The sequence below is a fragment of the Pocillopora damicornis genome, chromosome 5, assembly GCF_964200805.1.
Source record: "Pocillopora damicornis chromosome 5, jaPocDami1.2, whole genome shotgun sequence".
Lineage (NCBI taxonomy): Eukaryota > Metazoa > Cnidaria > Anthozoa > Scleractinia > Pocilloporidae > Pocillopora > Pocillopora damicornis.
The window spans coordinates 5,663,605-5,687,733 of NC_142674.1; the positions used below are offsets into that span (position 1 = coordinate 5,663,605).

The following is a 24,129-nucleotide window of genomic DNA, read 5'->3' on the forward strand; positions in this document are numbered from 1 at the left end:
TCGTCAGGTGTACGTCTTGCTTTTATTCAGTTACCTTCTCTATGGATAATCGTACTGGTCTCAGCATTATATGAATCCCAAAGGGTGGTTGAAATTTGTCTTCAACTCTAGATTTGTGTTTGCTGCAAACGTAGACGAATTTCCGTTGTCGCTTTTCTCTGAAGCGGAAACCGGAAGTAGATATTACTTCTTTTTTGAAGAGAAAAAGCTATTTTTTTTCAATGTTTTTTTTAATGATATCGTTTGACCTATATCTTACGTCATGGTTTGCGAAAATATTTTTTTATCCTGGTACTTTTTATCTCAAATATTTGAGAATATTAGATTAGAATTTGTAAGCATAACGCAGCTATTTCAACACAGCTTCGAAATGTATGTCTGTTTATAGGCCTTTATAATATTAAAAAAATGATCTTTAAGTCATGCGGCATTTTCCTCTGACAAATTTGAAAGAATGCTTTACTTTTAATCAAGGTTACCTTTTGCACTTTTCAATGATTCTTCTAGCCCACAGAAAAGGCTGGCGTTAGCTATAGCTCTTTGTAAAGCCTTGTCAAACGATCTAGACTAAACTATTCCTTCGTCTTTCCATCGTTTACACATCACATATCCGGTATCTATGACTCCACGGACAAATTTTAGAATATGAAAACCCTATAAAAAACAATCATCTTTCAATTCGAAGCGCAGGGAAGTCAAGGTCTAACTTGTCATTTTAGGCAAAGGCCACTTTTATGGAGAAAAATTGAGTAACGGTAAAACCAGAGTAATTCAATTTTCCACTACCTCAGAAAGAAAATCACCTTTCAAATTATTTTTTTAAACATGATTAGTTAATGCTACCGACTTTGTTAACACAGCTGTTCTTTCTATTTTCTCTCCCTGTTTGTCCAGAAATGCTCTCTATTCAAACAAAATTACCAGTTATCACATAATTCCACCTCGCTTGAATCACTCACAATAAGTAGCCCTTGATGCTGAATATTGAAGGATATCAGCTCTTAGGGAAGACATAGGCATGCTGCTGGTTTTGTTTTTCATCGTTACCTTCCATCAAATTTCGCTCACGTAGAGGTACGATCTGGAAGCTTTATGCTTTCTTGCTTTTATGCTAGCTTTTTTTAGCTGAGCGGAGGCAAGTGCGAGATGAGAAGCACAGGCGAGTCATTGCGCAAAGTTCGACTTCTCCCCTTGCACACGAACCACCCCTTGTGTTTTGTCTCCAGCTTGTAATTATTTACCTTCATGTTTCCGTGTGAAAGATCTCGATTGGCACAAAAGGTAACATACTCTTGAGATACGTGGTAACTGATTTCATTGCGAAAAATGAGGTTTAAAACACGACATTAATGTAATGAAAGGCAACAGTTCTAAACTTTGAACTCGTAAATTAGTTCATATTATGATTGGCGTATAAATAAGGTGCTGCTGCAACTCGTATACTATGTACTAGAGGATGAGAAATCCACATTTCATATACATTTCCTATGGTGCTGTCAAAGAGAATTTGTTTAAAAATCAAGAGCTTCTTTGGTTGGTGATCGTTTCCTTTGTTCTCATGACCTCACCTCTCTCAGGGGTCAAAGGGCTAAGAGAAGCGGTGGTCTAACAGATAACGTTTCAGAATCCAGATTAATCTGTTTACTTACATGATAAAAATAGCAGTTTCCTTCACTACCTTTGATAGCTTTCAAATAGCCTTGAAAATGTTGAATAATAATAATAAAAAAATATCCTAACTGATATTTTGTATAAAAATTTCTTGCTGGTCGATCCTGAGGGTGAGATGGGTAAGAAATACCCTGAGTTTGATCTTCATGTTCCAGAATATGACACGTAACTCTACCATGTTCTAACTTTAACAAAATATTGTGAAATACTAAGAGAAACTCACGTAAGGGACTGGTTATAGAAATAAGAGAGACTCTGTGGGGAAACTGGGAGAGGAACGTGACAAATTCTACGCGAAACCCACGTAATAGAATAAATTCAGCAATTTTAATAAGCTCTGGTAACTGGGTAGATTATAAATGATTTCTTGGCTCTAGTAGCTTCTCACAATGATATGAAGTTTCACATCTTCCCATCGAAGTCATCTACGGAATGTTTTTTAGCTATTTCATGCGATTTTGATTCTTTTTAGCTGACACAAAGCTACGACCAAGACTACAAAGTTACAATGCTGCTAGATAAAATGGACTTTGTGTTTGTGCCGGTGATAAATCCTGACGGACATGTCTACAGTTGAGCCACAGAAGTTGGTTAACATTACATGGTCTTGATGCAAGTTAAAATAAGTTTTTATAAGTCTGGTTTTGCAATAGTTAGTCAGCGGTGTGATCATGTGCAGTGACCAAATGGTTTGCGGCTTGACTCAGGGTCTGAATTCGAGGTATGACCAGAGTCATTCTGTTTGGTTCTTATTTTAGGCTGCTATTAAAGGAAATTATTACAGTGCCTTTGTTCTCGAAGAAGTATTGATGAGTATTCGCGAACTGGACTACGAGCAGTCCCTCTTATACAACAAGGTTCGTAGCGCGAGTCAAAAAAGAACCACTCTCTTGCGACGGACATCGCCAAAATGGGAAGGAATGCTTGAAGTCTACACGCAAACTGTCAGAGAAACATAAAGAAATTCTCGGTAGTGATCTGCGATGAAATAGCATCCCGTGCGCGGGTGTACTGGAAATACTCATAGGACAATTACTGTAAGGAAAACGTACATACTAATGTTAGGGTGTTAAGGTTTAATAGCAAAAGAGTAAGAATAAGATTCCTGAGCGTTTTAATCCTCTAAAAAATCTTCCTCTGTCGCTAATAATTCCAGACAGTTTTTTTTTAAAACTCCAGTCACCTCATATCTACAGGTCCAACCTGCCAGCATACTATGCAAGCGGATTTAGTGTTTTTAAAACATATTTAACCACGGGATGTAAAGAATCATTGTTAGATAATTCACTCAGTTTCCTTAGTAGAGCGAAACAAATCCGCTAGTATCTACAATGGAATCGTGGGAGAGAGAATAGAACATTTCTGACGTGAAACCGCTAAAAAAAAATTCTACATTTCAAATCTATCTGTAGACAAAAAAAAAAAAAATTAAACCAAGCCCGATCTCTTTTGCCAATCGCAATTAGAAGTCTCATAAAGCAAGTGCTATTTTATGGAGGTTAAAAACAAATCATCATTAAGGGAGTCAAGTAGTTGTATTTATTACAAAAGAAGTGTTTTTTCGTTTTCAAAAGGATTTCCAGCTCTTAGAAAAGCCTTAACTGCACTCGTGTAAAATTACGATAATTTTCTTTACATGTGTTTGATATCGCTAATCAGCTGCTGACACGTCACTCGCCTTTTGCGCCACTCTATCAGGTTTATGAATGAATTGCAGAGTTTTCACCATTAATACAGATGACTTTTCTTGTCAACAAAGGCTTATATTGTTTGTATAGTAAAAAAAGATAATAATACATGGCTCCTCTCGTGTTCAACTTCTTCGTGGCGCTCACTCGTGAGCTATCGAGTTGAAAGCTTGAAGAGAAGTTCTATATCTACACGCGCCAAGTATTATTCTCTATTTTCAAGAGGTTCAGTATCAAAGGAGAGTGTATAGCTTAAAATGAAACTAATTTATAATCAAATCTCAATAAGATCTCTAGTTTCGTAGGCATAATTCATAAAGACAAGAGGCACCATTCTTTTGGTGTTAAATCTCGTTAATTAGCAGGAAGGCATGTGAAGTTGACATCTGGCTGATGCAACTAATTTCAGTGAGATAAAAGCAACCAAACTTTAAAGAAAAACATTTTTAATCTACTTCTTCAGTCAATTGTGTTCAACCTTAAATTAAAAAGTAACATAAAACATGTTTGCTCTTGTGATTAACAAGAGTATTTTTGTTAACAAACGTAATAAATAAAAAAATTAAAATATATTTACCGCGAAGTAAATTTAGACAGAAAGGAAAAAAAGTAAGATTTGTTTATTGCAAAACTATTGGGATTTTCAGTTTGCGTTGATCAGTGATTTTTCGGATCAAGTAAATGGTGTCAGCCTACGTAAAGTTCTTCTTACAAAGGACAATGTAAGACTTTGTAAAACCCTTCTCATTAGCAAAAGCAATAACAGAAGCTGACAGTGAAAAATGATAATTTGACTTGACTGTTGTTGAGTAGCGGGCCTAGAAATGATTTTCAAAACAATGAACTCTGTAGATAAATTATTACCGCCGAGGGAAATTGCATAAATTTTTACTAGACCCTTGTGGAGAATTTTTCCTTCTAATCTTATCTCGTCATTGTTCAAGTCGAAACTAAAGAGATCTCGACTCCTAAAACGTTAGGGCTTCAGCCCGGACCAGAAAGAAATTTGACCCAAGAGTACGTGATAAAAACAAGAATTTCAAGATGATGGGATAAGTGGTTATATCCATATACAAGCTGAGGTAAAGTGCTTTGTTTAAAAGTTTAACCTCAAGTCATCTGTGTTTGTATGCATGCAATCCAAGTTATTACGAACAATCTTACACGCTGCTTGCCATGCAGTTTGTATAATTTAGAAGTTGCGCTATTAAATTCGAGATCAGCTTTGTTCGAAGAAAAGTGAAATGCATGCAAAAATAGGTTTACAAGCAAAAATCGGGAAAAGATAACAATTTCATTCAAACGAGAAGCAACCTTTTCCTCTTTCATCGGCCGTTTATACAATTTCTTTTTATTCATATCATTTAAGGTCTACTTCTTAAAAGAGATTACTGTGCACAAGAAAACATAGTAAGTGAATAAATTGATGCGCAAAAATAGATCAGTAATGAATTTTAAAATTTTAAGTTGAAAAGTTTTCATTTTTTTGTATTTTAAAATAAGGTGAAAGGTTTTCATTACCTTAATTTATTCTGAAGACAAGTGTAGATAACACACGATGGACAAATTCAGAGGATTATTGATATCACAAATAATTTTAAAAAGTAAAAAACGGAAGCTTTGCTCACTAAAAGGCTTCGGGAGCTCAAATAGTGTGGAATCTGAAAGCGAAATCGAAACCTCTTAATACTTTTTGGATGACTCAGATACTATTTTTATTTTCTATGTTTAAGATCGAAGCCAAACAACTTCCTCTAAATAGATTTTTCATTTACACCGAGCTATTTTCAAAGCGCTTAGCCTTGCGAAGCAAGAAAGTGGAAATTCCTTCAAAATCGGCTGAATCAAGAGCATACAAACTGTCTGAAGAGAGTATTTTTAAATAAAAAGGGCTGAAGTGTGTCTCATAAACAGCTATATTGTTTTACACGTTGATGATTTCCTACGAGAATTACCCTGTGCTCTTTAGGATATACGAAAAGACGTGTGGCAAGTGTGGCAAGGGTGGAAGCAACAGCTATGAGAATTCGCTTTGTTGGGATGGCTTTTGGTGTCCTTTTCTTTCTAACTTACCTGGTAAAATGTATTGATTCAAGGAAAGTTTACTTTGGGTAAGTAGAGCGTACTCAACTCGCAATGCATTGCAAACAACACCTGAAGTTTTGATGGAAAGATAAAATGATTTCGAGGAATGAGACCCTAAGTGCATGTATTTGCCAAATGCTGAGTTACTTGTATCGTGACAGAAACCAAAAATTATCAGTTGGGCGTGGAAGAAAAACAACAAAATAGGAATCAGATGTAAATTAGGAAAAAATGGGGATTCGTGAACAAAGGAAAGGAGCTTTAGGAGTGCTTCAGTCTACAAGAGTTGTATCATCTTCATGTTTTATTAATCATGAGCTTTTGTTTTGTTTTGTTTTTTTTTCAAACAGGCACAAAGTTTTGAGAGTCATTCCCAAGACAAAGGCACAGGTTGATTTTCTCCGGTCACTTCACAGCTTTTTTAACAATGAAGTTGTAAGTAGACGTTCTGTGCCTGCTCAACTTAGTCGAGAATATATAATGAACGAGAGCTTGAAGCGTGGGAAAACCCAAGCGAGCAAGTCTCGATTGCAATTAGGTTTGAATCTGATTGGTTACAGGGATGATAAGAGTTTTCTGGATAAATCACAGTGTGAATTAAAGCAAAACCAAAGCAGGGTGTTAATGGGGTCAACCGTTAGCCGTAAAACGGAAGAAAAATTAATGAATAACGAAAAATTTTAACCGTTAGTAGCGATTAAAGTTAACCGTAAAAAAATGTTCTTTTAACCGCACAGAAGAAGTTAATCGTTAGCCGTAAATTGGCTTAAATTTTATCAGTTAACCGTAAAAGCCTTCACCCCATTGAGACCCTCCAAGCAATTGCGGATCATTTTCGACTTTTAATTAAAAATTGAGGAAAAACACATGTTTTTTAAAACCATGTTTAAAAATAACTACGTTTCATAAAACTTGTTTAAGTTGGTGTGAACAGGGCAAAATGACTTAAAACATTTAAATGTACGCAAGAGCATATATCACAGACAAGATAGGGGTGTATCTTCTGTTTTTAAAGGTGGATTTTTGGACACACTCTTCGCTTCGAGGAACACCTGTTGACATTCGTCTCGCCCCAGGACAAGTTTATAGAAACGTAACCTCTTTGTTAAATAGTCATAACATCAAGTTTCAAGTCCAAATATCCGACTTACAGTCAGCTATTAAAAGACAAAACCGAAACTGGCGTAATAAACGTGAAGAGTCTTCGTGGTTTGAGAAATACCATACCCTGGCAGAGGTAGGTGACAAAGAAAGAAAAGCGTGAAATACAATCGAGCCTATCGAGTTTTAGCATAGTTGTCGGTAGACACTCAAGGGTAAGAGCGACCTATGATCACTCTTGAATGGATGAGCTAGGACTTCTCGATCCCCTTCTTTCCAGTATGAGAGGAAGTAGTGACTGCAACTCTGACATCTAATAGTCTGAATAATAATGAGGATCGAAAAACATCAATGGCAACACCGGCACCAAAACATACAAATAACAGCTTTCCGGATAAGGAGTAGAGCTGTCAGAACGTCGTAATCAATACAGTTGACATTCAAACTCTTCATCGTGAGACAAACTATGATCTACAATACTTTCTATAACACTGAATTTCACTTAAAGAATTTACATTCTAGTCACTTATCGAAACGATTTCTCACAAAGTCCGAAGAAGTAGCTCAGGTATCTTTCCTTAACTTGACGCATATTTGCGTTCACTCGAGCTTTCTGTTAACGCTGTGTGAATATTTTGTATGCGTTTTAAGCGTATTGTACACAGTGTCTGTGCTGATTTATCTGACTTGGCTGCGACTTGCAACTGAATGAAATAAAAAAATGAGGTCATAATTTCAACTCAGGCGTTTTCTTTGGAAAGCCCGAGTAACAATTGTAGCTAAATGACCTCACGCCTTATCAACGATGCCATAAAGATCTCATGGAGCATCATCGTTGTACCAAGCGTTAATTGAGAAAATCCAATTGTATTTTGAGAAGATTTGCATGGACAATGATGGTAGAGATTTGGCAAAAAGGAAATCATATATAACCTAGGTTTCTTTTATGATATCAGTATTGTAAGGTTTTTCGTCTCAAGTATAGCAGAGCTGAAACAATATGAGCACTGTAACTTTTGTCTCTCTTAGAAAAGATTGAACTTTCCTTTTAAGATTTTTTCCGAATTAGAAGAAACTGCTGCCAGGTTTAAGGAGAGAGTGCGCATGTTCTCATTTGGAAAGTCCTACGAGGGAAGACAACTGAACGCTGTTGAGGTAGATTTTAATTTAATTAATGATACTTTTCATTTATCTTAGCCCAAAAATAAACATGTCGTCTACAAACTGTGCGAAAAAGATATCCCAAGTATTGGACAGGAGCTGTATATAACGCGAAATTCTGATTAAATCCTTTTTAACATTAAAATTGTCTCAATTTTGGCTTCATATTTGTACTCTCCAGAGCTGTTTAAACTGTATCTTTTATCAGCGCAATCTTTCCTTTGATTGATATCATGTGACAATTTTTCCACTTACTTGTTTAGATCGGATCAACTCTACATATCCCTAAGCCACTGGTTTTTATCAACTGTGGAATTCACGCCAGAGAGTGGGTTTCCCCAGCAACATGTATGTATATCATAGACCAGGTAAGAATTATGAGCGGATGAGCTAGTTTGCTTTTAACCACAGGGACACTACCTGATTTATTTTCCTTTCTCTTCACAGCTTACCTCCCGATATTCAGATGACATAACGGTACAACAAGTGTTGAACAAAGTTGATTTTGTTATCATGCCTGTTTTCAATGTGGATGGTTACGTTTATACATGGGGAAAGGTAAGATGAAGCCGGAAGACAGTCATTGTAAGGCACTAGTCATGTTTCAACGCCCGAAGGGGCAGCAGGGGATTCAGCATTTTTTTTTTTTTTTTTTTGGGGGGGGGGGGGGAACATGGTTTTTTCAGGGGGAACGGGGGAACGGGGGAACGGGGTAACGGGGTAACGGGGTAACGGGAGAACGGGGAACGGGGGAACGGGAGAACGGGGGAACGGGGGAACGGGGGAACGGGGGAACGGGGGAACGGGGGAACGGGGGAACGGGGGAACGGGGGAACGGGAGAACGGGAGAACGGGGGAACGGGGGAACGGGGGAACGGGGGAACGGGAGAACGGGGGAACGGGAGAAAGGGGGAACGGGAGAAAGGGGGAACGGGAGAAAGGGGGAACGGGAGAAAGGGGAACGGGAGAACGGGGAAACGGGGAAACGGAGAAACGGAGAAACGGAGAAACGGAGAAACGGAGAAACGGAGAAACGGAGAAACGGTGAAACGGAGAAACGGTGAAACGGTGAAACGGAGGAGCGGGGGAACGGGGGAACGGGAGAACGGGGGAACGGGGGGGCATCAGTTGCCGCTAACAGAGTATCAAGGGGAACTAAAGAAAGTTTACTGCTATTGAGTCTTATTGGGGAATCAGGTAAAATTTTGATGTGACAACATAAATCCTCCAACTTCTCCCTACCCCCTCCAGTGATGAATAACTATGCAGATCGAAGTGGCGAGGGCGAACGGAACACGACACGATGTAGGTTCAAGCAAAGAACTTGAAATCATGATTAATGAAATACTTGCATTTGTAAATTACTTGTAAAATTGTGAGAAGTACAAGGAAATGTTACAAATAGATAACGAGGATCTATACATGATATAATTACTCAAAACATTAGTAATAGCTACGTTGTAATGTGTTATTGATGATGAAATCTCAATACTACGTTGTGGAGATGAAGATAATTCCCAAAAGTGTAATTTTTTTCTCTAAAATGAAATTACCATTGAAGAGAGGCTAAAAATTCTAGCACTTATGAGAATGATGAGTCAAAACGAAGTGAAACAAATTTGTGGGTGAAAATTGGAAAAAAACAATCCAACAACTAGTAAACAAAATACACTTAATTTACCTGTTTATTGTTCACAGGACCGCATGTGGCGGAAGAGTAGAAGTTTGAACCCAGGCTCCCCATGCGTTGGTGCTGATCTCAACCGAAACTGGGGCTTCCGGTGGGGTGGTACGTAAAACGTCTTCTCTCAACTACCAGAAGAAAAAAAATACGAAATTGTAGCTGAAACCATTGGCTTACAGATAGAAGGACAACAATAGTAGAGTATATGAAACACGCCTTTTTGTCACATATTTTTGGCCAAATATGTGGGGTAAAATATTTCAATTATTTTTTTATTTTCCACCGGCCAATGTTTCCTTCTTTTACCGTATTTAGCTGTAGGAGGCTACAGGGTGGTGTGCTAACCCTGTGAGTGCTTTAATTTATTTAAAGGAAAACATTGTCGACCAAATTCCTGTTTTTCTTTTTTTTTTTCAATTAAAATGGACCCAAATATCCAAACATCAAATAACACTCACACAAAAAATCCGCATGTTGCGACGCGTTTTCATGCCTTTGAGAGAAATTCGAATTGTGTGAAACTATCTGAATAAGGTAATCATCTTGGAAAACGCAAACATTGACTTTCTCAAAATTTTTTACTTTTCTTTCATTATTCAGAACCTGGCGCAAGCAGCCATCCCTGCAGTGACAGTTACAATGGAAACAACGCGATGTCAGAAGAAGAAGTGCAGGCTGTTGCCAAGTATCTCGAGTCCTTAGGGAGAAGATTGGTGGCTTTCCTAGACATCCATTCTTATAGTCAGATGTTAATGTTTCCTTGGGGCTATACAAAGGCTCATTGTAAAGACTACTTAGAACTGGTAATAATTCTTTAGGGGGCATCATAGGGCTATCTTCGTGTTTTCCCTTTTTTTTCAGAGGTACTTGTGAATAGTTAGGTGTTGGTTTTTCAAATTTTGGTTACATTTCAAAGTTCATTTATCATATCGACCGTTCGGGCCCCGCGCGCTTTTCTCCAAAAAAGATTTTAAAACAAAACGTGATATTGGGGAAGTGCTGGATGCAAGCAGAAAGAAAACGCAAAGAAAGAGAAAGACCAGTGGTCATATAAAAGAAAAAGAAATACGAACAAATAAATTCGAGTGCTTACTTCGTGACCCCGCGCCACACATTTTTCCGTTCAGCCCTCCGACTCATTTCATAAGTACAAGATCCATAAATTAGTCAACACCTTAAACCTTAAGAGTGACGAGCATCTAATTTCTTCCTACAATATTTCCCCTGAATCACACATCAAGGTCATGAGAATAAAGGAAATGATCTCCAACGAAAAAAGCTTTTGATCGGTAAACAAATTCTCCTTGTCAGTACCTTGGGAACTGTATAAAAAACAGTCTGGAGAACAGTATGGAGATTATGCATTCTGATATAAGGGTGTAAAGGGTTAACATAAATGCAAAATTTCGTGCGATTGTAAGTAAGTCACTCATTAATTGGGATGGATTTGAAGTCACCCACATCAAAGATCACAGTGGTCTCCTGGTTAGCGCGTTGGACTCTGGATTGAGCAATCCTTGTTCGAGTGAACCCTGCCACAGCCTTTGACATTTTTCCTTGCAGTGAAATGCCAAGGATACGTTAATGAAACCCGGAGGGGTAAGAAATTCATCGAGTTTTTGCTTTTTGTTTATTTTTTCACAATTCTTTTCCAGATGCGAGTGAGCAAAGCTGTGGTGGACGCGATCAAAACGAAAGGAGGCGACAACATCAGCTATGTATTTGGACAAACATCTGACATGCTATGTACGTAATTTATTTAATTAATGATGACAGGAAACGATAGGAACAATTCTGGGATTATAGTGCTTTTGTGTTTTGCTTCACTTTGTAATTATTCCTAACATACACGTTACTCACAAACACGTGAATTGCAATGTCTTAAATTTTTACAATTTTTAGAAGTAATCTAGGACTGAATCGCTTTGCAATTGATTCTGAAAGCACGTTTTGCTTTCTTAAACAATGAGATGAGGGACTTCGCGCCTTATTTACTTGCCTATATTTAATTTGAGTTCTCACTGGCTGCTTATGAAAATTCCCGTGCTCTGATTGGCTATTGAGGAAACTTTGGTCTTGTGACATGTAATCGAATAGCACCGTGGGTGACCAAACCATTTTGTTTTCTTGTATTCCAAAAATTGGTACTTTCGGGTGGCATTGCAAAGTTCCAAACCATTTAGCTGTGCCTCAGAACGAAAGCTTTCATTTCTTTAAATTTTAGAGCTTTGCCTCCACCTGTATTTCAAATTAGAGGTGTTTTATAGTAGTAGTTTATATAATTTTGTGATCATCTTACAGATATCGAATCAGGAACGATGAAGGATTATCTTTATGGGCATTTAAAAGTAAAGTACACATTTTCGATGGAACTAAGAGACACTGGAAGACACGGCTTCCTTCTTCCTGCCAGGCTAATAATTCCCACAGCAAGAGAAGCTTTTGAAGGAATCAAAGCTTTGGTAATGAATATGCAGTTAAAGGATCAATGAAACATCTGGACAGAAGAACTACTGAACAGGAAATAAATGTCAACGTGCACGTGATTGTGAGAGGAACAAAACAATAGAATATTAATTTGAAATTAATTTTTCTTCAGGTCACTTTTGATTTGCTTTCGATAAGTTCACATCGTTTTTCGTCATTCGTTAGGGTCAGTGTTTTCGTTTTTCATCAAGTTTAGAATTAAAAGTCAGTCTTGTGAACTAAAGCTATATATTCTTAAAGAATAAACGTCCTTTTAAACCCAGATAAATTTGACAATCGATTAAAACACTTAGAGCGGATTCTTCCTCTCTTGAAAATGCTTTATCAGGTTATGGTTTGAATATGCATGCAATAAATTGATTAACGGCACGCCAGGGCATTCCAAAACACATCGTAATACAAATGAACTTCACAACCGAGAAAAGTTACCCCTGTTGTTCTGCTATTTCATTATTGGTTTGAATACTGACGCTCAGTCAGAAAGCATTTACTAAATAGTCTTTTAAAATCACAAGAATATTCCTAAACGTTTGAAATCGAAGAGAGGCATCCATGCACACTGCCCATGATTAAAGAAATAAAGAAAATTAGACTAATGTCTGTGAAAGAAGTTCACTCTATGATCATCGAAGCTCGATTTGAGTCAAGGCTATAGAGATTAACCAAGGCCTCCTTGAAGTTAAGCCTTCGCAATTTTTAGAATCTCAAAATATTATCAATCCACTTTGTTGAGAAGCCTGGCTCAGGCAGCTGTCAACACAGGCCAACTCAGTGATTCTTCTGAAAACGAACACAAATTCTTTGCGATGCAGTTTGAAGTATCAACCCTATGTACTTTTTTTACTTTCTCTTCCCTGTGGGACTGGCACATACACTTGTTTAGGGCGATCAACAATTATGCAAGTAAAACAATCTGCAATGTGTTACGTGTAAAAATCTTATTTTGTCGAACAAACGAACATCAGCTCTATTAGCTCTTCGTTTTTAAAGACGTGGTTGTTGTACCTACATAGTGGCGCCAGTTATTGAGAAATAATTTTCATTAGAAACTATATCCCAGACGACCTGAATAATACTTATTTACCTTCAATAGCATCTAGAAAGTACTTGTCACTCATCACTCCTGCATCAGCCGCCATGTTTGTTTCCCTTTCAACTAGTTTCAGGCTTCCTCGTTCTGTAAGGTCTCCGGCATACGTCTACCGGCAGCGGTCGACAACAGAGAAGGCCAAGGGAGAGGGGAGGGTGTTATATTTTGGTTCAAAAAGTGTTTCTTTTGACTAGTTAAATTCAAACAGTTTAAAAAAGCGTTTTGATCATTTGGAAATGGAGCATGTAAGATTCTCGCCAACTTTTATGCAGTGTTTTGAAGTAGTTGTGAGGTATGAGAATAATTCTCAGAAAGAGGTGAACAATACGTGAATCACGGGGTGTATCCGTCCCTTAAAATAGATCACAAAAATCAAATGATATGCAATAAACAAGAGTATAGTAATCCTAGTCTTAGATGACAGCTTTTAGGCATTGAGAAAATAAGCTTATTGACATGTGCTAAGCTTTCTTTATTCGTTTTATAATCAGAAGTTGCACATTACAATTTTATCCTCCTTGAATGATTACACTCTCATTTCTCTGACCAAAGCTTTTAACCCTTCGAATGACTCCTCGCCTGTTGGGATGATTTGATAGGCTGGCAGTAAGAAACCGTGACGACCTGTGTCACGCAACTCCACGGAAAATGAGTAGGTCACGCCAAGCTTTCCGTAGGTCCAATCCTCCGAGCCTCCAGACGCAGGATCTGAAAATAAGGGTCAAATAAAAATGAGGTTTGAAATCAAACAGGAGCCCACAAAACCGGGCGGAAGTGTTGGAAATTAGATAACACGGTTCGAAAATGTTTGTTGCCGTCCATAATCGATTGGAGCTGTCCAATCTATTTTAGGTAGACGTTTTGACCCTGTTCGTGCGATTTTCCGTTTTTTTTTTAAACACGAATTCCACGTTTTGTCAACTTTCTCTCCTCAATGTTCTTAGTTCTTTTAGTGCTTAAGATAAAATAAATATTAAGGATAAAGATTATTGTTTGATTCTCACACAACAGAGATGCAGACGAGCCATATTTAAATCTTGTTCCATGTTCCCTTCTCAGAGCATCTGAGGCAGCCTTAGCGACTCTTATCTGGCAACAGGAAAAAAAAATCACACAGTTGATCAAAAACATTGAAATGCCCATTTTGAATTTCTTTCTTCTTTCTTTCTTTCTGTTTGTCTGCTTGTCTGCCTATCTATCTCTATCAGTCTGACTTTGTTTTGATCACGAGTGTCTACAGATTGTATGACTGTCTGTCTCCCTGTCTGTCCGCTTGTTATCGGCAGTTAGTTAGTCAGTCAGTCAGTCGGTCAATCTGTCTGTCAGTCTGTCAGTCTGTCAGTCTGTCAGTCTGTCGGTCAGTCGGCCAGTCAGTCGGGAAGTCAGTCAGACAGTTTGTCTCTCAGTCTGTCCGTCTGTCTGTTTGGGCCGATTAGTCGATCCCTTTCTCAGATACTAAAACCCAGCAGAAGTCCCTTATCTACATAAAAACAACTAGGCTAAAAAACATTTTCATACTTATTTTGACCCATAAACAGGGCATGGGCAACATTTTTTCAATACTCAAAAGCCAACATTACATAGGTGACGTAAGGAACTTTTTAAACCTGCTCACTATAGTCCGGTGTTCTTCTGGAAGTGTACCCCCACGGAATAAACCACATCTGACTGTAGGCATGGAAATCGATAAAACCCTTCAGCTTTCCTCCCATCCCTTCCAAATAGTTGCGAACATTACGGGTTTCGATCTCAGAGAAAGGTGATGAACCCCTGTAGGTGGTATCACATGGCCTGTGGCTGGCCCCAGAGCCTGTTATAAAACATTAAAGTTAACCATTACTCAGAGATTTATTTTTATGACAAAAAGTTACTCAGCTTTAATCAGCAGCTGTCAAAGATCACCCATATATCGATAAAAACGTCGCCTATGGCAAAAGTGCCCGCTGTCTAATACACTACAAGTAAGCACCCATCCAAATGCAAACGAGCTTTTCTGTGATATTAGGAGTAACTTAAAGGTGAAAACAAACAAAGTAACAAGACGGCCAACAGAATTCTTTTTTCACTTGTAAAATCTCTGTTACCACAACCTACCTCCCCAACCATGATTCCAGTTTCTGTTTAAATCCACGCCATGGCAGCGATATCTTGAACCATGGTAACGACGATTCTTCCTCCAAAGACGATATTTCCTGTCTCTCTATGAGAGAGGTGATGATGATGATGACGATGATAATGATGATGACGATGAAGAGGAGGCAGAGGATGATTATGATGAGAAGAGGAGAAGACGGAAGAGAGGGAGGAGAGGTAAGAGAGAGGGTAAGAGAAGCGGAGGATAGAGTGGAGGAGAGGGAGGACGATAGAGGAGAAGAGAAGGAGAAGGAACGCAAAATTAAGAGAGGGAACTAGAGGAGAAAACAATGAAAAGTGCGAAGGAGCAAAAGGTGATAATGATGATGATGAAAATGATGGCGATGATGATAAAAATGATGATGATGATGATGAAAATGATGATGATGATGATGAAAATGATGATGATGATGATGATAAAAATGATGATGATGATGATGATGAAGTGAAGGCAGAGAAGGATCATGATGAAAAGTGGAGAAGACGGAAGAGAGGGAGGGGAGAGGTAGGAGAGAGAGGGGGAGCAAAAGGAGGAGAGGGAGGTAAGAAATAGATCAAAGATTGGGAGGAGAGAAGGAGAGGGAAGTAATAAAGAGGAAGAGCGGGAGGAAGAGAGAAAGCATAAGGAGGATAAGTAAGAGAAGAAGAGATAGGAAGAGACAGAGGAAGGAAGATAGAGGAAGGAATAGAACGAGGAAGAGGCGGAGATAGAAGAGGAGAAGGAGGAAAAGAAGAAGTGAGAGGGAGGAGAAGGATGAGAGGAAGAGATAGATAATGATAATGTCGATCAAATGAGAATTTTACAGCTAAATGTTGGGGAACAGATTTTGGGTGGAGTTGTGCAAATGAAACAAGAACTATCGATCTCGCGCTCTACAAATTGTCACCAGAAATGCTTAATTCTAAAAGACTTTACGGAATTGAACTGACCGGGTTTATCCAGGTGTAAGCGTATCCATCAACGTTTAGGACTGGCAATATAACGAAATCCATCTTATCTAAGAGAGCCGTTACTGATGAATCTTTTCCATACTTCTGAGTCATCTAAATAAAAAAAAAGAAAGTTATTTTTCTCTTTCCAACAGCTTAACCCTTTAACTCCCAAGATCTTATTTGTTTAGTAATTCTCCTTACTGTCTTATGATGTTAGTTTAGAGAATTTGGTATTGGATCAACTAATAATTCCCTAATTAAAATTTTTCTTTATTCTCATCACTTGTCTGTTTGATATTGTATTGATAATTTAAGGAGGATTTCTGTCTTGGTCACTCACAGGATTAAAGGGCTAAGATCAAGTGGTAAATTTATCATTTAGATAGTCAATGTCTACACTAGTGAAACTCGATTTGAATGATTATGAATTATGTACTTCTCTATAAAAAGTTTGGGATCAGTGTCAGTATCTGAACAACTGGGCACCTACTCCTCCCCTAACGCTTATTTATCTCTCAATTACCATGAGAGACAAAGACATGGTACATAATGGGGAGCTCTTGTTACTTTTATATGAGACTAGGAAGGAGGCAGCATGGCCGAGTGGTTGGGGTGCTGGACTCGTAATCTGGTGGCCCCAGGTTTAAATCCACCACCCTGCCATTTCCCTGGGTTTGTTCTCGATCGCCCCGAGTTTAACTCCTTAGCTGCGCTGAGTAAATAACCAACTGGTCTGCCTCCTGACAGTTGGGATTTTCAAGCACTTTATGTTTAATTCAGTCACTGTAAAGCGCTATTGGACTGTGATAGAAATAGCTCTATGCAAATAAGGTATCATTATTATTATTATCTCGTAATTACATCACTTTTTTTTGCAATGAATGAGCGCACCTGGTCTATGATGTACATACAGGTTGCCGGAGACACCCACTCTCTGGCATGTATTCCACATTGAATGAAAAACACCGGCTTGTTATAACGGCCCCTTCCTTTTATCTACAAGCAAAAATAAAAAATCTCACGATAAAAATCGCAACCAATAAGCTTGCTTAAAGCAACTACCTGTAACTTTCATAAAACCGTGAAATAATCATTGGCCGAGGTTGAAAAACACCAACAAGGTGATGTATGAACAAAAAATGAGCGTAGAGGACTCAGAATAGAGAAGATTGACGCGGATTTTGAATGGAAACCTGGCAAAACATGACAATATATTCGCTCAACAAACCTGTATGGCCCGCATTTCCCTTCCCTCGTGTGACCTTCCCAGATATAAGATAGATGCCATGCGTCCACTGAACTCATTCAATTTAGAGTGAATCTAATAAAAAAAGTAAACGAAGCAATAGAAGACAAAACAAAAATTTGATCAGAATTAATTCGTTGGAGGACTGTCACGAGGGGATGATAGAAAATTGACTGCCAGTTAAAAGATGTCATAAGAATGCCAAAGGGTCTTAGAGGGGAATTAATAAAATGAAATGACCCGTCCCTTAACAGAAAACTCCATTAGGATCTGTATGGGAGTCCATTCTCTTGGCTCTATTATTTCTTGAGCATGCGTACCTCTTCAAGGTTGTGATATCTATCGTGCCATTCTCCACTCCTTTCTCCAACCGTTTCCAGCTCCTCTTCGATCAATTTCTGCACATCATTGATTTTGACTTCGAAATCGATACCATGGTCTTCAAGGATGGAGGAAAGGGTTGAGAAATCTTTCTCTGAAACTTCAATATCAACTGCCTGGAAAAGATAACTTGGGCTTCTCCAGAAGTCAATCTAAAACAAACGTATAAAAATAATAGTAAAAGAAATGTTTATAGCTCTGTGACTGGTCGATTCTCATGATCTTTCACCGGAAATTCCTATGGATAACTTCATTTATAATTGCATGATGCCTTTCTGATTTGATACTCATGGCGCACAGATTTTAAAAACCCTACAGGATTAAAATGTGACCCAAAAATTGTCTAAAAGGGGCAAACCTATCAACGTTTTTAAGATACAATACAATATTCTTTATTTAACGAAAGTGACGTAATTAACCCAATGAGTTATTTAACTTACGGCCTTCATAGCAGTACAAATACATATATAAAATAATGACTAATCAGCAAAACGACTTACTACGAGAGAAACTAAAACTATAAATTGTATGGTTTAACAAAGATATAATATCATATATATATATATATATATATATGATATAAACAATTAACTTCTAGTACAGTCACAATAAGGAGAAAAACGACAATCATAATACATTAATTCCTCAAGGCGAGAAACATTACTAGCAAGTAGAACTAGAAGTTTATGCTAAAATTGTTTAATCTAGATGAAAAAATAGTAGAAGAAAGAGATACACTAACTATTTGCTTAAGATCAGTATCAAGGCAATTAAAAAGGGTGGCAGCAGAGAAAGCAAATGTGCGGTTTTCAGAATTAGACCGCAGGAAGGGAACTTGAAGATTAAAAGCGCAAGATCTGGTGCGCAAACCAGTTGAACGAAGGGAAGACAAGGAATTGAATTTACGTTTAAGACAAAGAGGAGCATCAGGATTATTAAGAATACTGAAAAGTTTACTTAGTTTTATAAGGTCGAAAATAGGAAGCCATCTGAGTTTGGAAAATAACATGAACGAAATATTTACGCTCTGAGATTGCTAGTTTCTAGGAACAATCATTTTCACGAACCTACTTGGGTATCTGTTGTAGATCTTCAGTTCTCATGAATGTGGGTGTTCCACTTGTAGCTTAGCCCTTAACCAATTGTTAAGTTTTTTTGGAAACCTTTCTCTGAACAAGGAGTTTAAACACTAAATGTTACTTATTTACCTCAATATCGTCACGCTTGTCCAGTCCACGGAAAAAAGTAAGATGAGCTTCAATCTGAGGAGTTACCCGAATGACCTTCTCACTGAGGAATTTGAAAAGACAATCGTCCTCAGAGTCAGGGTAATCTAAATTTGCCCTCCGTTCTTTTATTCATTTATACTATGGATTTTAAGTGCTCATGTCACAAGTCATTGTAGACATGAGTACAATTGGTACAAATAAGGCACAGTATTTCCTGATGCGGACCTCCCAGCCGACAATCACCAACAAGTGTTCTCTCTTGAGATTTGGCTTCTCGTTAGGTCTTAGCTCTACTCAAAAACTCGTCTTGTCTCTGTGGCTCTAATTAGCCTACAAGGGGAGTAAATAAGCTGACACGACAAAAACACTTTCCGTGCATTAATACCACGTTTAAAGCTCCTTTTATACTAATCATGATGACGGGAATCACTCACCAGTGCCCAAGCAAAGCTTGCTGAAAAGTTAAAATCATCAACAGTACCACCCTGTGCATGCTTCTGAACGAGAGTCAGCGAACTATGAAATTAAATGTTCTCTGCAATTTGATTTTCATATACTTTTTAAAGTTGACTTCAGCTGACACCCATCTGTTTTTTTTTTAAAAGGTTTTGACATGTCTAGAAATATTAGCTGTGAAAGAGGTAAACTGTCGAAATTAAAATTATAAAATTGTGGCAGCTAAACAAGCAAATTCTTTCATTGTTACTCACGTCGAATTTGAACAGAATTTCTTACCTCAAACATAAGTCTCTTGCAATCACTGCAAAATTCGTAAAGGTTGTGTTTATTAGGATGAAATAGTATTTTCTTTAGAAATTTTCAAAGCTGGAGACACTTTCAAGTAAATATTCTTTCAAGCTGTATAAACTCGGAACTAATATTTTTGGTTTCACATACAGCTTTTTCCATCCATGTGCACAATTTTATATTTGGCTAGTATGAGTAGCATAGGTTAGTTTTCAGAAGCATTAGATTTGGTGTTTTAGTTGTACACCTTTTCCTGAAAGGGTTTTTCTGGCATGAACATCTCCAGAGCTGTATATTTAAAGACTGGGTTAAATGACAAATCGTGAAAATCTTGTGCATCTTTTGGGGAAAAAGCTAAAATTTAGTATAAAAATAATTGATAGATATATGTCCTCCTCAGGCAATGGGTTCGACTTATTATGTGTTTCCTTAAACAGAGTGGGCACTATGCTCCGCTGTGATTGGTTGGTTTTAGGCAACTTTGGTTGGTGTATTTCAAATATTTGTCAGCGGTCGTTTCGTTCTCCTGTTTTGTATTACGTAATCCTTAGCATCGATCGCTCTTAAAAATTGGATACCAATGCTACTTGCTTTATATCAATCAATTTCCGAGTATTCACACGGTTTCTTGACCGTAGAAAGGTTGATTACATATGGCGACTACAAGAGCTGAAAGACTGTTCAGAATAAACGTATATGCTACTCCCTTTCATCTTAAAGTCTTCCCTTTCCTAATGTCCACTCGGATGGTCGGATAGCCGTTTACTATAGTCATAACTAATTCAAAGCTTTGCGTTGTTTATGATTCAAGGGTAAAGTGATGATTGAACAACAAAAAGTATTAAGAAGTATGAGTTTGCGATGTAGATCGCAAAAAACCTCATCTCGGTCCATAAAAGGCACAAAGGAGCAAAGAAAATTAATATCTGGTGTTGCTAACCTCACGATAAGTCAAAAACAATAACTTATTCATTAACAGTATCCCAACAGACACCAGCCTTGTTCTTGAAAAGTGACGTTTTCGAGATTTTTATAGATCACTTTTGACAGATTCCTACAAGGTTTCACCGGTGGCTTTTCAATGTTAAATACCATTTCGGAGAGAAACAATTTTCATCTGTAGTTGGAAGCTTCCTTTAGTATTTGTTTTTTTTTTCGTAATTGTAATCTCTGGCAGAAAGGTTTAATTTCTTACTGATTATGAAATTCCCTGTCTTAAAAGAGATTGCCCTAACGATCGACTGTCGCTAACGGATCACGAAGTGTCATATTTCAAGAAGCTTACAGCATTACGGTAGAATCCTAATAGATGGCTTTTCGTTGGAAAATCATGAAATCCTTTCTCGTAATAAAATCTTACGCGGCGATTTTGTTTGGGTTTCGAGGAGATTTTGCCACCTATGTATTGTTGAAAAAGATTTGGAGAATTCCTCCTTCTTGCGAACGATGAAGGAATCCGTCACGCACTTTTTACCGTCTTTGATTATTACTTTCTTTGTGTTATCAAATATTTAAACCACTGAGTGCAGGTTGAACAAGAGCCACAAGATAGGTAAGAGGATAAATTTTTTTTTATGAACGAAACTCGTGAAGCTGCTGTTTCTCAACAAAACTTTACTTTGTGAAGATCTCTTAAATTTTGAATCTACATGTAACTATCATCGCCGAGTTATTCCAGGACATTGACTGAATTTCAGTCATATTTACTCTCTTGTTTTACTTGTATTTTATAGTTAAATATGGTTGGGATCTTGCTGGTTATAAACTCTCAATATAATTCCCATCTTTATTATTTGATATCACGAGGTTCTATGAAGTGTCAAACTTTCTTAGTAGAACATGATATTTTAAGAAACGGAGAGCTCTGAATTTTATTTCCTAACGAACTGCTTTTGTTCGCATTAGAATGAGAATACGAATTATTACGCAACAGCCTGATTGACTTTTGATGAAAGGCGAAAACATGCACTTCCACGTGATGATAATGAAGTCGTGACTGTGATGATATAATTTTACTGCGTTACACTGATTTCATATTACTTAATGAGTTGAGTTGCCCAATCAGAAAGACTTTCCTCCTAAGCTACTTTAATAATATGTATTCTCATAATTCACCCTGACGCCAGTCGCCTAATTGGATCAAAACTGCTTTTTCTTTTCAGTTTTGACAATCATCTTACACTGTTTACTATCGCTCATTTCTAACTTTATTCTAGACAATTTCATCTTAACACGTTCTGTTTCACGATCTATCAACTCTTTTCCATTATGACTAAGTCAGGTTACGAAAATACCACATTTATTAGCTAAGAAAATACACAATCATATACGCAATTCAGTGTGGCCCGTCAAGGCTTGCTCACGTTCTACCAATATTCGTGGGCAATCATACCCGTTAGTCCCTTTGCGCTTAACGCCCTAAAAATATCCGATTAGATACACCATTTTTCGCAGAACTGAGTTTTATTATTCCTGCTCTATTCCTTTTTACTATTCCTGCAATGCTTCCTGTTCCATTCTTCGAATGTACTTTAGCGTTAGCGAAATAACAACTTACCTGTTAAACAATTAACAATATGATAAAACAATAAAATCACTTTGGAGCATAGAAAAGCTCCACGGCAATAAACCCGTGGAGATAAATGACCCATATGTTACTCATTTTTCTGTTAATAGGAAATGACTATTTACACAGCACCAACAACAGATCTTACGAAGCCTTTAAATCCTGGATAATGTACAGACTCGAGCAGTGCCTACTCAACAGATGGTCTCCACAAATTCTATACAACCTTGCTACACTCAATCTTTTAGTAAATGGAAACCCACCCATACGTTTGTGAACGGGCAACAATTTACGGAATATAAAGTGTATTTTCCAGCAAAAAGAAGCTAGAGTATTACGCATCTTTCGTGCTCTCCAAACTTCCCGCGTGCTTCATGTGTCGATGAACGCACGCTGACGTGTGAACCAATTGTTAATTGTCGCATAACTTTTGCTGTACGTAAAACGTGCGTAAAAGGATAAGAGTTAAGTGAATAGGTCTGGGCAGTATTAGAGGATATGCTTGGATGGGAAACGATAAATCAAAATATTTTACAATTATTCACCGACGTGGAGGTGAATAGTATTTGCAATTCGTTTCCGAACTAGCCAATCAGCGCGCGTGAAAAGCACTCTTCACCTGAGTGGTATATACTAACATCCGGTACTGCTACCGGATATTCAATATTGGTAAATGCATGAGGAAAAAAAAAAAGAAAAAAAAAAAAAGAAAAGAGTACAATTGTTGCTCCTATAACTTTTAAAAAGGATATTTCAAACTTTGGGTTCAATAGTTTTGTGATGGTTAGGAACCGGTGTCGGACGATCAGGCGCTGTATATAAATCCTAAAGCAAAGTTTTCACAACAGCCGACTGACAACCAGGAAAACAAAGGAATTATGGGCATAAAAATTATCATCACAGTCAAATATAATAAATAGTAGGAAATGCACCTTTGACTCACGTCGAGGTCGGTTTCTATAATTTATTTCTGAAATTGTAGCTCACCTATAGGGTTCACTTTTGAAATCATGTGATAAAAATCTTTCGGAAATAAGGGACCAGTCAGTGTCATGTTTTTATTTTTAATCATTGAAATGGGTTATTATCTTATTGTTCTGTGAAGGTGTATGCCTTTTTTTACGAAGGAAAAGAAACTATTTTGGATGTTAGCGATCATATTTTAAACTACACAGAAGGTGTAAGTAGGATTCTAAAGTACACCAACCTGCGTTTTTTCCATCAATGATACAGACCAAACAGAAAACAAGGCAAAAAAATAAAAACAAGCTTGATTGTGAGTTCTGTCTTCTCGCTGACAGCAGTATCTTCTTCTCGACCTCTCTGCGAAAAGAGAAATAAAGGCTGTTTACGTTTGTTCAATATCAAATCAAATGAATTGATATTCTCTTATCATATGGATCATTAATCGAAAACATGTCCATGAGGTGGGACATTTTGACCCATGAAGACCCGTTAGGTTGTCAAGCTATTTTTAACTCATTATTTTTTGATAGCGCACGGTAGGATATTGCCTGTGGTCTCGATGGGGTGATTGCTTTTACGGCTTACAATTATAATTTGGCCATTTTATGACTACTTAGTAATTTCTTCTCGTTTCCATTAAAGAAAGAATTTTAAGGCTGACTATTTTAACGACAAACTGTTTAAATTTGTTAATGTTTACGTCTAACGACCAAATTTTTTGGCCCTTTTACGGCCAACGGTAAATCTCATTGAGACTAATTCTTCGCCGTTCATTGTGTAGTCTTGTAAGACGGCGTCACGTCGTAAACAAACGTCATGACATATTGAAGTAACAAGAAAAAAATATGGAAATATCAATAGCCCGGAATATGAATGAAAAAAAATAAGATAAGCATACAGTTAGTTTAAAATAAACCAAAGGGAAACATATAGTGACCGACTTGGAAATTTTTAGATACAA

At 37.5% G+C, this 24,129-nt stretch overlaps 2 protein-coding genes across 2 annotated transcripts; one reads left to right on the top strand and one right to left on the bottom strand.

Annotated features, from left to right (window-relative positions):
- Positions 1-4,302: 4,302 nt before the first annotated feature.
- Positions 4,303-12,072, top strand: LOC113679182 (carboxypeptidase A2). The gene is made up of 11 exons (XM_027196135.2): positions 4,303-4,441; positions 5,329-5,470; positions 5,795-5,879; positions 6,460-6,681; positions 7,599-7,700; positions 7,970-8,074; positions 8,154-8,264; positions 9,405-9,495; positions 9,991-10,193; positions 11,046-11,136; positions 11,692-12,072. The coding sequence occupies exons 2-11, from the start codon at positions 5,379-5,381 to the stop codon at positions 11,880-11,882; spliced, it is 1,293 nt and encodes a 430-aa protein (XP_027051936.2). The 5' UTR covers positions 4,303-4,441; positions 5,329-5,378; the 3' UTR covers positions 11,883-12,072.
- A 1,352-nt stretch (positions 12,073-13,424) lies between these two features.
- On the bottom strand, positions 13,425-19,498 carry LOC113679185 (carboxypeptidase B-like). Its single transcript, XM_089208309.1, has 10 exons — positions 19,324-19,498; positions 18,869-18,950; positions 17,600-17,812; positions 17,262-17,354; positions 16,925-17,029; positions 16,031-16,144; positions 15,062-15,167; positions 14,575-14,777; positions 13,972-14,056; positions 13,425-13,675 (listed from the first exon to the last, which is right to left on the bottom strand). The coding sequence occupies exons 1-10, from the start codon at positions 19,380-19,382 to the stop codon at positions 13,494-13,496; spliced, it is 1,242 nt and encodes a 413-aa protein (XP_089064435.1). The 5' UTR covers positions 19,383-19,498; the 3' UTR covers positions 13,425-13,493.
- Between the last annotated feature and the right edge of the window lie 4,631 nt (positions 19,499-24,129).